Source organism: Calonectris borealis, chromosome W (genome assembly GCF_964195595.1).
Source record: "Calonectris borealis chromosome W, bCalBor7.hap1.2, whole genome shotgun sequence".
Classification (NCBI taxonomy): Eukaryota; Metazoa; Chordata; class Aves; order Procellariiformes; family Procellariidae; genus Calonectris; species Calonectris borealis.
In genome coordinates this window covers 52,523,667-52,540,353 of record NC_134351.1, presented here as the reverse complement: position 1 = coordinate 52,540,353, position 16,687 = coordinate 52,523,667, and the positions used below count along the sequence as shown (strand labels likewise).

General features: G+C 44.4%; 1 protein-coding gene across 1 annotated transcript in view; it reads right to left on the bottom strand.

Moving 5' to 3' along the window:
• Positions 1–16,687, bottom strand: part of LOC142074883 (transcription factor RFX3-like) — a 178,641-nt gene that overhangs the window by 76,299 nt on the left and 85,655 nt on the right. The window contains exon 3 of the mRNA XM_075135817.1: positions 7,044–7,141. Within this exon, the coding sequence (XP_074991918.1) occupies positions 7,044–7,141 (98 nt within the window). The remainder of the gene's footprint in view (positions 1–7,043; positions 7,142–16,687) is intronic.

Below are 16,687 nucleotides of genomic sequence, written 5' to 3'. Positions count from 1 at the left end.
GAGTCCTGTCGCCTTGTGGGAAAGCATCGGAGGTGGAAAGCTGCTGTATGGAGTCCTATACGCCAAGTTGCAGAAACTGCTGAAGGAGAAGGGGAATCGAGTCAGTGTCCTGTTTTCAGCTGGGAAGGAGCTGATTTTCTTCCTGTTAACTGGTATAGTGCGGTGTTTTGGATTTGGTATGAGAATAATGTTGATAACACACTGATGTTTTAGTTGTTGCTAAGTAATGTTTACATAGTCAAGGACTTTTCATTTTCCTGTGCCCTGCCTGGTGCGCAGGGGGCTGGGAGGGAGCGTGGCCGGGACGGCTGGCCCAGCTGGCCAATGGGCTATTCCATACCATATGACGTCATGCTCAGCATATAAAGCTGGGCGAAGAAGAAGTGGGGGGGACGTTCGGAGTGATGGCGTTTGTGTTCCCAAGTAACCGTTACGCGTGATGGAGCCCTGCTTTCCTGGAGATGGCTGAACACCTGCCTGACCATGGGAAGTAGTGAATGGATTCCTTGTTTTGCTTTGCTTGCGTGCGCGGCTTTTGCTTTACCTATTAAACTGTCTTTATCTCAACCCATGAGTTCTCTCACTTTTACCTTTCTGATTCTCTCCCCCATCCCACCCGGGGGGAGTGAGAGAGTGGCTGCGTGGTGCTCAGTGGCTGGCTGGGGTTAAACCACAACAGTGAGTTTGCAGAGGTGAAAGCCATCCAGCTGGCCTTAGACATTGCTGAACGAGAAAAATGGCCAGTCCTTTATCTCTATACTGACTCATGGACGGTGGCAAATGCCCTGGGGGGGTGGTTGCAGCAGTGGAAGCAGAACAACTGGCAGCGCAGAGGTAAACCCATCTGGGCTGCCGCATTGTGGCAAGATATTACTGCCCGGGTAGAGAACCTGACTGTAAAAGTACGTCACGTAGATGCTCACGTACCCAAGAGTCGGGCCCCTGAAGAACATCAAAACAACCAGCAGGTGGACCAGGCTGCTAAGATTGAAGTGGCTCAGGTGGATCTGGACTGGCAACATAAGGGTGAATTATTTATAGCTTGGTGGGCCCATGACACTTCAGGCCATCAAGGAAGGGAGGCAACATATAGATGTGCTCGTGATCGAGGGATGGACTTGACCATGGACGCTATTGCACAGGTTATCCATGAATGTGAAACATGTGCTGCAATCAAGCAAGCCAAGCGAGTAAAGCCTCTTTGGTATGGAGGACGATGGTTGAAATATAAATATGGGGAGGCCTGGCAGATTGATTATATCACACTCCCACAGACCCGACAAGGCAAGTGCTATGTGCTCACCATGGTAGAAGTAACCACAGGATGGCTGGAAACATATCACGTGCCCCATGCCACTGCCCGGAACACCATCCTGGGCCTTGAAAAGCAAGTCCTATGGCGACATGGCACCCCAGAAAGAATTGAGTCAGACAACGGGACTCATTTCCGAAACACCCTCATAGACGCCTGGACCAAAGAGCACGGCATTGAGTGGGTCTATCACATCCCCTACCATGCACCAGCCTCCGGGAAAATCGAACGATACAACGGGCTGCTAAAGAATACGCTGAGAGCAATGGGTGGTGGGACATTCAAGCATTGGGACACACATCTAGCAAAAGCCACCTGGTTAGTCAACACCAGGGGATCTGTCACTCGAGCTGGCCCTGCCCAATCAAAACCCTTACGTACTGTACAGGGGGATAAAGTCCCTGTTGCGCACATAAGAAATATGCTGGGGAAGACAGTCTGGGTTACTCCTGCCTCGGGCAAGGGAAAACCCATCCGTGGGATTGCTTTTGCTCAAGGACCTGGGTGCACTTGGTGGGTAATGTGAAAGGATGGGGAAGTCCGGTGTGTACCTCAAGGGGATTTGATTTTGGGTGAGAACAGCCAATGAACTGGTTTGTATTATGTTAATAACTGTATAATACTGTATGTCATCACTTCTATGGTTACTATATGCCATATTAACAGTATTACAGTAAGAATCACCCAGATTACTGAAGAATGAACTCCGATGAAACCAAGCAAAGTGCAACAACGATAGAACCAGACGAGCGCAGTGATAATGGAACCAGAACTGGCTTCAGGATGCAACAATCCAACACCACACACCATCTCTCCTGCCCTGAAAGACTGTTATGACAGATGAAGCCCAAAGTCACGGACTAAATGAACTCAGTGGACATTTTAGAGGGATGGCCCATAGACTAAGGGAATGATATCTGTGTATGTATGTATCAAAAGGCAGGAAAAGTGGTGATGATTAATTGGAATGTATTGGAAAATGTGAGACCTGGGCATGACGCAGATGGTATAGAATAAGGGGTGGATACTGTCCTGGTTCCGGCTGGGACAGAGTTAACTTTCTTCCCAGTACCTTGGGGGGTGTGCTGTGTTTTGGGTTTGGTATGAGAGGAGCGTTGATGGCCCATTGATGCTTTGGTTGTTGCTGGGTGGTGCTTGCACTGGGGTGTTTTGGTTTCTCTTTTCAGCCTCCCATGCCCTGCCACGTGCAGGGCAAGCTGGGGCGGGAGGGGGAGCACAGCCGGGGTGGTTGACCCAGCTGGCCGATGGGGTATTCTATACCATGTGACATCATGCTCAGTTTAAAAACCAGGGGTGTGGGGGGGACTCGCCCCCCGTTCATGACACGTGGTTGGTGGTCGGTGAGCAGTTGCATTGTGCATCGCTTGCTTTGTGTATTCTGTTGTTGTTGTTGTTCTCATTGTTATTATTACTGTTCTACTTTGTTTTATTTCCATTATTAAACTGTTTTTATCTCAACCCGGGAGTTTTCCTGCTTGTGTCCCCCCGATTCTCTCCCCCATCCTACCAGAGGGAGAGGGGTGAGGAAGCGGCTGCATGGGGTTTATTTGCTGGCTGGGGTTAAACCACGACAGGAACAAATCCTCCTGGAAGCTATTTGTAAATACATGAAGGACAAGAAGGTGATTGGGAGCAGCCAACAGGGATTTATGAAGGGCAAATCATGCCTGACAAAACTCATTGCTTTCTATGACGAGGTGACTGGCACTGTGGACAAGGGGAGGTAGTGGATGTTTTATACCTTGACTGAAGAAAGGTCTTTGACACAGTCTCCCATAATCTCCTTATCACCAAATTGTTGAGATATGGGCTGGATAAGTGAACGATAAGGTGGGTGGAAAATCGCCTAGACTGCTGGGCTCATGGAGTTGTGATCTGTGGTGCAAAGCCCAGCTGTGGGCCAGTAACTAGTGGGGTCTTTCAGGGATCAGTACTGGGACCAATGCTGTTTAAGGTCTTCATTAGTGATCTGGATGATGGGACAGAATGCACTCTCAGCATGTTTTCAGATGACACCAAATGGGGTGGGGGGAGGGCGGCGCTCAATATGCTGGAGGTCAGAGGGACCTGGAAAAGCCAGAGAAATGGAGTGATGGGATCCTCATGAAGTTTAACATGGATAAATGCCAAGTCTTGCATCTGGGATGGAATAACCTCATGCAACAATATAGACTGGGGGGCTGACTGTCTACAAAGCAACTTTGCAGAGAAGAACCTAGGGGTCCTGGTGGAAAGCAAGTTGAATATGAGCCAGCAGCATTTTGGCTCTTTGTTAGATTTTTGTGTCTACCACCGTACTTTCTTCTTTCCATCCACTGGTCCTTGCAGCAAAGAAGGACAAAGCATCCTGGGCTGTATTACCAAGAGTGTAGCCAGCAGGTTGAGGGAATCGATCCTTACCCTCTGTTTAGCACAGGTGAGACTGTATCTGGAGTCCTGTGTCCAGTTTTGGGCTCCCTGGTACAAGAGAGACATGGACATACTGGAGTGAGTCCAGCAGAGGACCACCAAGATGGTCAGGGGGCTGGAGAACATGACATATGAGGAGAGGCTGAGAGAACTAGGCCTGTTCAGCTTGGAGAAGAGAAGGTTCAGGGGATACCTTTTTGCTCTCTACAACTACCTGATGGGAGGATACAAAGAAGATAGAGCCAGACACTTCTCAGAGGTGCACAGCAATAGGACAGGAGGCAATGAATGCAAGTTGTAACATGGGAATTTCTGATTAGATATTAGGAAAATACTTTTTTCCATGAGGGCGGTCAAATACAGGAACAGGTTGCCCAGAAAGGGTGTGGAATCTCTATCCTTGGAGGTGTACACGACTCAATGGGACATGTCCCTGAGCAACCTGATCTAATTAGACCTGCTTTGAGCAGAGGGTTGGACTAGATCACCTCTGGAGGTCCCTTACAACCTAAATTTTTCGATGGTAAATTATCAACCATACTAAAATACAGTTTACTGGTAGATGAAATAGCACTACAAGTTATGTTGTGTCAGCCAGCTCCTCCTTCCATCTCCTTTTAAGGTACTATCTACAAATGAAATCGTTAGCAGTTATATCAGGAAAATCATATAGGCATCATCTCCTGTATGGAGACAACTTTTCTGGGCTGTTTATTCGGTCAGTGTTTTTATTTTTGTTTTTTGTTTTTTAAAGTTCTTTTTCCCAGACAACCATGCATTTTGGCTCTTTGTTATATTTGTATGTCTGCCACCATACTTTCTTCTTTCCACCCACTGGTTCTTGGCTCTTGCCTTTCCAGTCACTTCCACCAGCTCTTTATCTAAGACCAGAACCCTTTCCTGCTTACTGGATCACGGTCCCAGTTGTCTTAACCAGCCAACTCATGTTTTCCTTTCCTCCTCAATGACTGGCCCTAGTTGCTGTTTTCATGTGTAAATGATCTCTTGGGAGGGCTTGAGGGTTGTGTTCGAATCAGGCTAGCACATGGCCATAAAAGGAGAATGAAAGAATATCCATGTTAATAGTCATAGAACATTTTCCATTCCCACCACAGGTATAGTACTTGCTCCTTTCTCTGTTTTAATAGGATAGCTTCCTTCAACCATATATCCTAAGCCCTGTATATGGAATAGAATAGACTCTTTGTTCATAGATTAGGTACTAGAACCCAGAGTTGATATAATTAATAGCAGAAGCAGCAGCTGCAAGGAGATGCCCCATTTAGGACCACCTGGAGCACATCCATTGGTCTTTGGAGCATTTAACATATAAATAGGGTAAAAAAACCATAACCCTCTGCTTAATATATTTGAGCTATAAACTCAGGCAAAATTTCATGAACTGCAATAAACCACATACTCCCAACATCACTGCTCAGTTTCAAGTCCATAATTGAAAGAGTAGAAGTACTAGAGCTTTTAAAAGAAAAACGTATACAAGCGTGGATGAAGAAGAATGTTTTCTTTTGTCTCAACAGTTCAATGTCTTTGGCTGACATTTTTCAAAAACAAGTTAGCCTGATAAGGCATTCTACACAGAAATTTTCAATCTTTGATTACAGTTTAACAATGTTATGAGTGACTTTCAGTTTTTACAGTATCTTAAACAAGGACACATTGGTCATTCTTAATAATAAGCACGTCTTAACAGACCCATTGTCCTGGTTTCGGCTGGGATAGGGTTAAATTTCTTCCTAGTGCTGTGTTTTGGATTCAGTATGAGGAGAATGTTGATAACACACTGATGTTTTCAGTTGTTGCTAAGTGCCCTCCTAGTCCAAGGACAGCTCCCGTGCCTACTGACTGAGCTGGGTACACGAGATGGGAGGGAACATAATCAGGACAGCCAGCCCAGCTGGCTAATGGGGTATTCCATATCATGTGACGTCATGCTCAGTATATGAAGGGTAGGCGTGGTCCAGGAAGTACCGATCGCTACTTGGTTATCGGTCAGCGCGGGTGGTGAGCAATTGCATTGTGCATCACTCATTTTGTATATTTTATCATTATCATTATTATTTTCCCTTATTTTTCCCTGTTCTATTAAACTGTCTTTATCTCAACCCACGAGTTTTTCTCACTCTTACCCTTCCGATTCTCTCCCCGTCCCACTGGGGGTGGGGGGAGTGAGTGAGCGGCTGCGTGGTATTTGGCTGCCTGCCAGGTTAAACCACGACACCCATTTAGGACAGAAGATTGATTAGATATTATAAGAGCAAAGAAAATCAGGCAACAAGAGAGTGTGTGGGAAAAGGTTAACTGAAGAATGAATTTGGCAAAATATGCCAGTGGAGAGGAGGATGCAAGTGTTAACATCAGTCTCTGAACCCAATAGTGTTGTTGACTTTTTTGTGTCAATGCCAGATTATCATCAATAAATACATATTTTCTGGCACCAAACAGGTTTTCTACATGCCTTTTGCTTCTTCCTTAACCTTATAATACATCAAAAGTGTCAAGGGGATATATTTAGAGGTAACTGGAAAAAGAGGGAGGGAAGGTCCTCCCTGAGCAACTTCGAAGTTAGCCCTACTCTGAGTGTGTGTGTGGGTTGTACCATATAACCTCCAGAGGTCTCTTTTGACCTAAATTATTCTATGATTTTAAGTTTGCACGTGGGAGAAAGGAACTTGATGACAGAAAAGCATGTTCATTGAAGCAAGAAAAGCACAGGAAATAGAAGAGTCTAAGAGAGAAGCAAAAGGACATATTCTCATTCCTCTCCCTTCCTTTGGAAAAAAAATTATCTCATTGCAGTAAACACAGTAAAGAAATTACATAATTGTTTTCTGTAAGTAATGACTGCAGCTGCCTCAGCAATTTAGGAAATTGCCAGTAGAATTTCAACTAGAAGAATAGGAGGCCCACATGAAGACTTCTTTATTAAACAGATGATCATATTATGACAAGTTTAGATAATCCTTCCTATCAGCATAACTTAAAACTTGTCCATAAACTTAAGTTTTTTCCCCAAACAACAAAATGCTGCATATATAGCTTCACACTATGTCCAACTGTAACAATTACCTGAATTCATTTTAGATTAATTCAAGTGATGTGAATTCAACTTGTTTTCACCCAAATAAATTTTGAAAATTTAAAATGACAAAAAATAAAGTTTTTGTTCAAACATTTTTCTTTGCTACTTAAAATAGAGTAGCCCATATGATGTCATTAAAAGAATGTGCATTTAACTTCATATTTTAGTAAACATTCTAATTTTGATCAATAACCAACTTACATAGTTCCATTTGTGTAGACTGTGTCACTTCCCTCCACATACTGAACCTGGGCTGGGTAGACATGTTGTACCTGTTGCACAGTCTGTACTTGCTGTACCTGTAAACAAGAACACCAGAAATATAGGATAGTTTACCTTATAAAAAGAATGACTAGTGCTTCAGTGCATCTAATGGTTTCTAAACAATACTCTCAGTCATAGGACATCCCTGTTCTCACAATTACTAAATAACACAGAATGTAATATTGTGCTGCAAGTCTGTAATATGCTAAGTGGAGTACTAACATTGGAGATGCATGCCCTTGAGAGTATGGGTATTTTCAATGCCAAAGACAGAACCATCTGGAAAGCACAAGAACAAGAACTGTATGCTTCACACCAAGCTTAGGAACTATATTTAGTAAGGAAGAAAACTTAATTTGGTCATCTATATGCTGCTTTTCTGGTTGTTTTTTTTTTTACTCCAATTTAACTCTATACAATACAAGCCTCTAAATCACAACTTACATGTGCTGTTAACAGGCAACCTTTGACCTGTCAGAGTAGGTCCTAAAAACCTTCAGTGTAAACCTAGAAGAGTCTGGTTCTCACGCATGTGATGCATCATGTACAAGAGCTCTTTAAGAACATTTTAGTTAGAACACCTTCATCATCCTCACTACATTCTATAAAATTCCTACTCCTCCTTTTCCACCATTAACTCATATACTTTGAAATGAGATTCTAAACTTCATTGTTAACCTAATGTACTGGTTTTGGCTGGGATAGAGTTAAATTTCTTCATAGTAGCTTGTATGGGGCTATGTTTTGGATTTGTGCTGGAAACAGCGTTGATAATACAGGGATGTTTTAGTTATTGCTGAGCAGTGCTTACACAGAGTCAAGGCCTTTTCTGCTTCTCACGCTGCCCCACCAACGAATAGGCTGGGGGTGCACAAGAAGTTGGGAGGGGACACAGCCAGGACAGCTGATCCGAACAGACCAAAGGGATATTCCATACCATATGACATCATGCTCAGCAATAAAACTAGGGGGAAGGTTGGCAGGGGGGCCGCTGCTCGGGGACTGGCTGGGCATCGGTTGGTTGGTGGTGAGCAATTGTTTTCATTTGCATCACTTGTCTTTCTTGGGTTTTATTTTTCTCTCTCTTTGATTTTTTTTTTTCTCTTTTCCTTACAATTTATTATTATTATTACTACTTTTTAATTATTAAACTGTTTTTATCTCAACCCACGAGTTTTCTCACTTTTACCCTTCTGATTCTCTTCCCCCATCCCATTGTGGGGGGAATGAGTGAGCAGCTGTGTGGTGCTTAGTTGCCGGCTGGGGTTAAACCACGACACCTATGGAAAAATTTATATGAAAACCTTAATTCTGAAAAAAACCACGTTACTATGAATAAGACTGTTCAAGTGTGACAGAAAAACAGATGTTTCTATCAGTCAGCAGTAGTGAGGTTAAATAGAAAATTCAGCAGTTTGCTGATTTCCCATGTGAACCATTACATAAATTGACATTGGCCTGCCATCCCTTAACAGTGTTCCTGAAGTATAATTTCCCAAATTCAAAAAATACAAAAGAGTTGGATATGCAAAGCTTTCTGTTCTCAGAGAAAAAAAAAATCATCTTAATACATTAATTAGTCTGGTATACTTTTGGAAAGCAGTACATGCTGTAATGTTGATATTTAGATAAATGACCAATATAAGTTCATTACTATATTTTTCATATGTTAAATCTGATTTTGCATTAAGCTCCAATTTTTTTTAGCATAAGTGTGTATGTCCAGTTTAATGATACAATTATTTCTGAATGCTATGGTCATAGTCTATGCTGAATAGGAAGATTTATTTTGTGTAACTTTTGATGCGTGGATGCACCTTCTAAAATCAATTAGACACTTGTTTTAATTTTACTCTTCAAATTCTTCTGTATTGCATGACATAAACCATAAGGTCAGTGAGATGAATTTAAAATCCTTATAAGCTTGCCACCTCATACTTAAGAGTACATGTTAAAACAGGAATGATACACGAGTGGAAAATCATATTTGAGGAAACATAAGACTAAGAAAAATTCTGCAGGATGTTAAATGGCATTTAATTATGCTCCTCACTTTTTGGCCTTACTTTTGCTACTTTTTACTGGCACACGTATAGGTTTCTCCCTTCTCCATTCAAGGTGCCAAAAATGACAATTGCTGTGCTGCTTGAAAACACCTGTGAAACCACTGCCACTACACTCAGAAGGGAATCTTAGTTTTTCATTAAGGACATTTTTTTTTCTTCATTTGGAGTACCATATCAGACTTTCATGAAAGCCATAGTTATATTGTCAGTGTGCAAAGAAAAGATTTATTTTAGCAGAAAATAATTTAGACATTGAGAAATTATCCCCCCCATAACTACAGGAAAGGATTTTTAAAAATAACTTATTTCTCCTGAATTTTTCATCTTTACCTAAAGTAGTCTGCTCCTAAAGCATGTGTACATAAATTCAAATTTCAAATTTAAGCAAATATATAATATATACAGTTAATTTTTCAGAGCAAAACCACTCTTCTTCATCAAAGAGATATTGTTTTAATGCCTGATAGCCCTTTCTTTTCTTATAGTGGAAAAGCACCTATCTTACCTACATTCTTCATCACATTTCCTAGTGGTATACTAGATTCACATCTTTATTCTTCCTTTTCCTTACCCTACACATTCAGTTCCTTTAAGATTCCTGACCTTTTCTCAACACTTTCATCATCTATCCTTTTCTCTCTAAACCATTATTTCCTTCATATCCTGTCTCAATCACTGCAGAATCATGTGCATCAGCCTTCACAACATATGCATCACCTCTTCAGTCTATACAAAATATTGCAGCAAACTCCTCTTCCTTGGCCAGGCTGATCCCCTAACTTTCCTTTCTGAAACCTTACATGACTTCTACTTTCAAAATAAGACTCAACTGAAAAAATACAATCCAATATAATCACAAAATAGTCCAAAATACAGATGAAATATTTGGTGAAACAGAATTATTGGAAATAGTAACACTGAATATTGAAAATATATGCTGATATAAACTATATCTAGTTTTTAAAAGTTTTAAGCAAAGCTTAAAAAGAGTTAACCACACTAAGCCTCCTAGAAAGCTTAACTAAGTCCAAGCATCACAGAAGCTTCATTTACAAAGTTAGTATAATATTAGTAAGACCTTATCCTAATGGGCCCTGATAGGATGCACCCATGAATGCTGAGGGAGCTGTCTGATGTCATTGTGAGGCCACTCTCAATAATCTTTGAACGATCATCGCGATTAGGAGAAGTGCCCGAGGACTGGAGGAAAGCAAAAATCACTCCTGTCTTCAAGAAGGACCCAGGGAACTACAGGCCAGTCAGCTTCACCTCAATCCCTGGGAAGGTGATGGAGCAACTGTTGTGGTTTAACCTGGCAGGCAGCCAAATACCACGCAGCCACTCGCTCACTCCCCCCCCACCCCCAGTGGGACGGGGAGAGAATCGGAAGGGTAAGAGTGAGAAAAACTCGTGGGTTGAGATAAAGACAGTTTAATAGAACAGAAAAGGGAAAATAATGATAATAAATAATGATAGAATATACAAAATGAGTGATGCACAATGCAATTGCTCACCACCCGCGCTGACCGATAACCAAGTAGCGATCGGTACTTCCTGGACCACGCCTACCATTCATATACTGAGCATGACGTCACATGGTATGGAATACCCCATTAGCCAGCTGGGCTGGCTGTCCTGATTATGTTCCCTCCCATCTTGTGTACCTAGCTCAGTCAGTAGGCACGGGAGCTGTCCTTGGACTAGGAGGGCACTTAGCAACAACTGAAAACATCAGTGTGTTATCAACATTCTTCTCATACTAAATCCAAAACACAGCACTAGGAAGAAATTTAACCCTATCCCAGCCAAAACCAGGACACCCCCACCCAAAAAAAAAAACCAAACAACCCAACGTTTCAGCAAAACATTTAAACATTGGGCACTTAACATGAATTTAAATGCTTATCTTTGTGTACTTGCTCAAAGTTCATCCCTACTAAGTTAATAATTGGCTGAAATCACAGAATAGCAAAATCACAGAATGGCTTAGGTTGGAAGGGACCTCTGGGGGTCATCTTGTCCAACCCCCTGCTTAAGCAGGGCCCCCTAGAGCCAGTTGCCCAGGAACATGTCCAGATGGCTTTTGAATATCTCCAGGGAGGGAGACTCCACAACCTCCCTGGGTAACCTGTTACAGTGCTCAGTCACTGTCACAGTGAAAAAGTGTTCCCTTACGTTCAGAGGGAACCTCCTGTGTTTCAGTTTGTGCCCATTGCCTCTTGTCCTGTCACTGGGCACCACTGAAAAGAGCCTGGCTCCATCTTCTATGCACTTTCCCTTCAGGTATTTATATACATTGATAAGATCCCTCCCAGCTCCAAGCCTTCTCTTCTCTAGGCTGAACAGTCCCAGCTTTCTCAGCTGGGAGCCCAGAACTGGACACAGGACTCCAGTTACACAGTACTCAACTGGTACTGAATAAAGGGGAAGGATCACCTACCTGGACCTACTGGCAATACTTTGCCTAATGCAACCCAGGATACCATTAGCCCTCTTTGCGGCAAGGGCACACTGCTGGCTCATGTTCAACTTGGCGTCCACCAGGAGCCCCCCACGTCCTTTTCTGCAAAGCTGCTTTCCAGCTGGCTGGCCCCCCCGGCATGTACCAGTGCATCGTGTTATTCCTCCCCAGGGGCAGGACTTGGCACTCCTCCTTGTTGAACTGCATGGGGTTCCTGTCAGCTCATTTCTACAACCTATTGATATCTCTCTGAATGGCATTCTCCAAAAGAGATTTTACAAAATAACTTTTCCTGCAGTTACTAGGCCCTGCCAGAATAGCAGAAAAGGGGTGCTTCTAGCACATGCCCATGATCAAAAGCCATAGGGGAGGCTGTTAAAATTTTTAGTCAGTACCCTTTTGTCGTAAACCACCTTCTGCATCTTCTGGAGGGGCCTGGTTTCTATTGCCCATTTCTGCTTATTCCTGATGATAGAGCACTGCTCTATCACAGTCTTTTTAGCGTCATCACTGTCTGGATTTGTGCTGTAATCCAACACAAGTTCCCTCAGTGCCTCAAAATTGATCTTTTCTCTGTTTGTTGCATTTAGAGTGATGCCTTTAACCTTTAAACAACACTTTCCTCCAGACTGCAGGTAGCAGGATCCCCAGGTACTTTTCTGCAAAGCTCCTTTCCAGCTGGTCGGCCCCCAGCCTGTACTGGTGCATGGGGTTATTCTTCCCCAGGTGCAGGACTTGGTGCTTCCCCTTTTTGAACTTCATGAGGTTCCTGTCAGCCCATTTCTACAGCCTGTTGAGATCCCTCTGGATGGCAGCATGACCCTCTGGTGTATCAGCCACTCTTCCCAGTTTGGTGTCATCAGCAAATGGCTGGGGGTACACTCTGCCCCATCATCCAGATCATTAATAAAGATGTTGAACAGGACTGGACCCGGTATTGGCTCCTGGGGTACACCACTATTCACTGGCCTCCAACTAGACTTTGTGCCACTGACAGGCTTTTGCTGAATTAGGACTTCTATATAGATCTTAACTTAAATATAGTATAGATCTTTAACTTAAATCTTTATTACAGAATCACAGAATGGTTGAGGTTGGAAGGGACGACTGGAGGTCATCCCCCCCTGCTCAAGCAGGATCACCTAGAGCTGGTTGCCTAAGAACGTGTCAAGAGGGCTTTTGAATATCTCCAAGGGGGAAGAATTCACGACCTCCCTAGGAAACCTGTTCCAGTGCTCAGTCACCCTCACAGTGAAAAAGTGTTTCCTGATGTTCAGATGGAACCTCTTTGTTTCCGTTTGTGCCCATTGCCTCTTGTGCTTTCACTAGGCACCACTGAAAAGAGCCTGGCTCCATCTTCTTTGCACCTTCCCTTCAAGTATTTGTACACATAATGAGATTCCCCATGAGTCTCTGGGCTAAACAGCCCCAGCTCTCTCGGCCAACTAGACTTTGTGCCACTGATCACCACCCTCTGGGCCCGGCCATTCAGCCAGTTTTCAATCCACCTCACTGTCTCCTCATCCAGCCCATATTTCAACAGCTTCTCTAAGAGGACCTTATGGGAGACAGGGTCAAAGGCCTTCCTGAAGTCTAGGTAGACCATATCCACTGCTCTCCCCTGGTCTGCCAGGCCAGTTATTTCATTGTAGAAGGTTATTAAGTTTGTCAAGCATGACTTTCCCTTGGTGAATCCATGCTGACTATTCCTGATTATTTTCTTGTCATTCATGTGCCAGGAAATGGTTCCCAGGATTAGTTGCTGTCCTGATTTCAGCTGGGATAGGGTTAAATTTCTTCCTAGTGCTGTGTTTTGGATTTAGTATGAGGAGAATGTTGATAACACACTGATGTTTTCAGTTGTTGCTAAGTGCCCTCCTAGTCCAAGGACAGCTCCCGTGCCTACTGACTGAGCTAGGTACACGAGATGGGAGGGAACATAATCAGGACAGCCAGCCCAGCTGGCCAATGGGGTATTCCATACCATGTGACGTCATGCTCAGTATATGAATGGTAGGCGTGGTCCAGGAAGTACCGATTGCTACTTGGTTATCGGTCAGCGCGGGTGGTGAGCAATTGCATTGTGCATCACTCATTTTGTATATTTTATCATTATCATTATTATTTTCCCTTTTTCTGTTCTATTAAACTGTCTTTATCTCAACCCACGAGTTTTTCTCACTCTTACCCTTCTGATTCTCTCCCCGTCCCACTGGGGGCGGGGGGAGTGAGTGAGCGGCTGCGTGGTATTTGGCTGCCTGCCAGGTTAAACCACAACAGTCCTTTTTGGCGCCCAACGTGGGGCTCGAAGGGTTGAGATAACGACACATCTGACCCGAACGGGTTAAAACAAATTTGTTATAAGCATTCATTATATCAGTTTAGTACTCGCTTGTCACAATGTTGGTTTATTTGCTCTCAGAGTTGTTGGATCTGTTCTTGGAGTTGTGGTCTGTAGCACCTTACTGGCTGTCTATACGGCTGATTATCAGTTTTTATGTGGGGTTGGTCATCTCGGGGAAATGGATTAAGGTCATTGCCTTGCTATACTGTGTGATGCTGGTTTACGTTATGATAAAATTAGTGGTCACGAGCCTGTATTCAGCACTGCCATCATTCCTGTTCTTCGGGAGCTATCTTTTGTGAACTATTAATAATTACACTTTTTACCTCTTCACCTCGGAGGATGAATTTAGGGGGGGAGACAGGATGGGACACTTTCTCCCACTTGTTCATCTTCCCTTCCATATCTCCAGAAACTCCTTTTTCTTCTATCCTCTTCACGAAGATGTCCACAATATTCCCTGAGAATTTTGAATATCCTTGGGATGTTCAAACAAGCATGTTCCTATTGCTATGTCTCCTGAATGTGGTTCAGGCCTTGTTTAGGGTTAAAGAGCTATTCAGGAATACTGTCCAGAGATCACCCCGGCAACAGACACGGTGGCTGCTCAAACCCTCACGACAGGCACTGTAGCTACTTCAACCCCTACGACAACCACTGTGGCTACCCAAACCCCTGCGACAGGCACTGCAGTTACTCCAACCCCCGCAACAGGCACTGCAGCTACTCAAACCTTCACGACGGGTACTACAGCTGAACCAGAGGACCAACCCTTGCTGGTATCCGTCGGCCCTGTACAGAAGAGGAAATCTTGGAAGCGAAAGTCAGGTCGTTTAGAAAGGGATGATGGAAAAGCAGGGACATCACGAGGAGGGGAGGAGGATGAGGGAGAACTCATAAACGAGATGGAAACCACCCGATCCCTATCCCTGACTGAGTTGCGAGATATGCGAAAAGATTTCAGCCGTTGTCCAGGCGAGCACATTGTCACCTGGCTGCTCCGATGCTGGGATAATGGGGCCAGTAGCCTGGAATTAGAGGGGAAGGAAGCCAGACAGCTGGGATCCCTTGCTAGGGAAGGGGGCATTGACAAAGCGATTGGAAAAGGGACACAGGCCCTCAGCCTCTGGAGGCGACTGCTGTCAGGCGTGAAGGAAAGGTATCCCTTCAAGGAAGATGTTGTATATCGCCCAGGCAAAAGGACCACTATGGAGAGAGGTATCCAGTACCAGGAAAAATGCTGCTCCAGTTTTCAGGAAAAACCTGCCTCACGACAGTCCAGTTTCCAGTGAACAGTTCCCCAGACAGAGTAGAAGGGCTGATCTTACTTTGGATTGTAATTGTGATGAAGAAATTCTTGACCCGCGTTTGCAAAAAGTGAGAGATGGACCAGAACTAGAGGGGCCCTGCCTCCGGCCAGGTGGAGGAAAGGGACAACCGGGTTTACTGGACTGTGTGGATTCGATGGCCTGGCACATCAGACCCACAGGAGTATAAGGCTCTCGTAGACACCGGTGCACAGTGCACCCTGATGCCATCAAGCTATAAAGGGGCAGAACCCATCTGTATTTCTGGAGTGACAGGGGGATCCCAAGAGTTAACTGTATTGGAGGCCGAAGTGAGCCTAACCGGGAATGAGTGGCAGAAGCACCCCATTGTGACTGGCCCAGAGGCTCCGTGCATCCTTGGCATAGACTACCTCAGGAGAGGGTATTTCAAGGACCCAAAAGGGTACCGGTGGGCTTTTGGTATAGCTGCCCTGGAGACGGAGGAAATTAAACAGCTGTCCACCTTGCCTGGTCTCTCGGAAGACCCTTCTGTTGTGGGGTTGCTGAGGGTCGAAGAACAACAGATACCAATCGCCACCACAACAGTGCACCGGCGGCAATATCGCACCAACCGAGACTCCCTGATTCCCATCCATAAGCTGATTCGTCGACTGGAGAGCCAAGGAGTGATCAGCAAGACTAGCTCACCCTTCAACAGTCCCATATGGCCAGCGCGAAAGTCCAATGGAGAGTGGAGACTAACAGTAGACTACCGTGGCCTGAACGAAGTCACGCCGCCACTGAGTGCTGCCGTGCCGGACATGCTAGAACCCCAATACGAACTGGAGTCAAAGGCAGCCAAGTGGTACGCCACAAGTGATATCGCTAATGCGTTCTTCTCAATCCCTTTGACGGCAGAGTGCAGGCCACAGTTTGCTTTCACTTGGAGGGGCGTCCACTACACCTGGAACCGACTGCCCCAGGGGTGGAAACACAGCCCTGCCATTTGCCATGGACTGATCCACACCGCACTGGAACAGGGTGAGGCTCCAGAACACCTGCAATACATTGATGACATCATTGTATGGGGCAGCACAGCAGAAGAAGTTTTTGAAAAAGAGGAGAGAATAGTCCAAATCCTTCTGAAGGCTGGCTTTGCCTTAAAACAAAGTAAGGTCAAGGGACCTGCACAGGAGATCCAGTTTTTAGGAATAAAATGGCAAGATGGACGTCATCAGATCCCAATGGATGTGATCAACAAAATAACAGCCATGTCCCCACCAACTAGCAAAAAGGAAACACAAGCCTTCTTAGGTGTTGTGGGTTTTTGGAGAATGCATATTCCAGATTCCCTCTCTGCCACGTGACCCGGAAGAAGAACGACTTCAAATGGGGCTCTGAGCAACAACAAGCCTTTGAACAAATTAAACAGGAGATAGTTC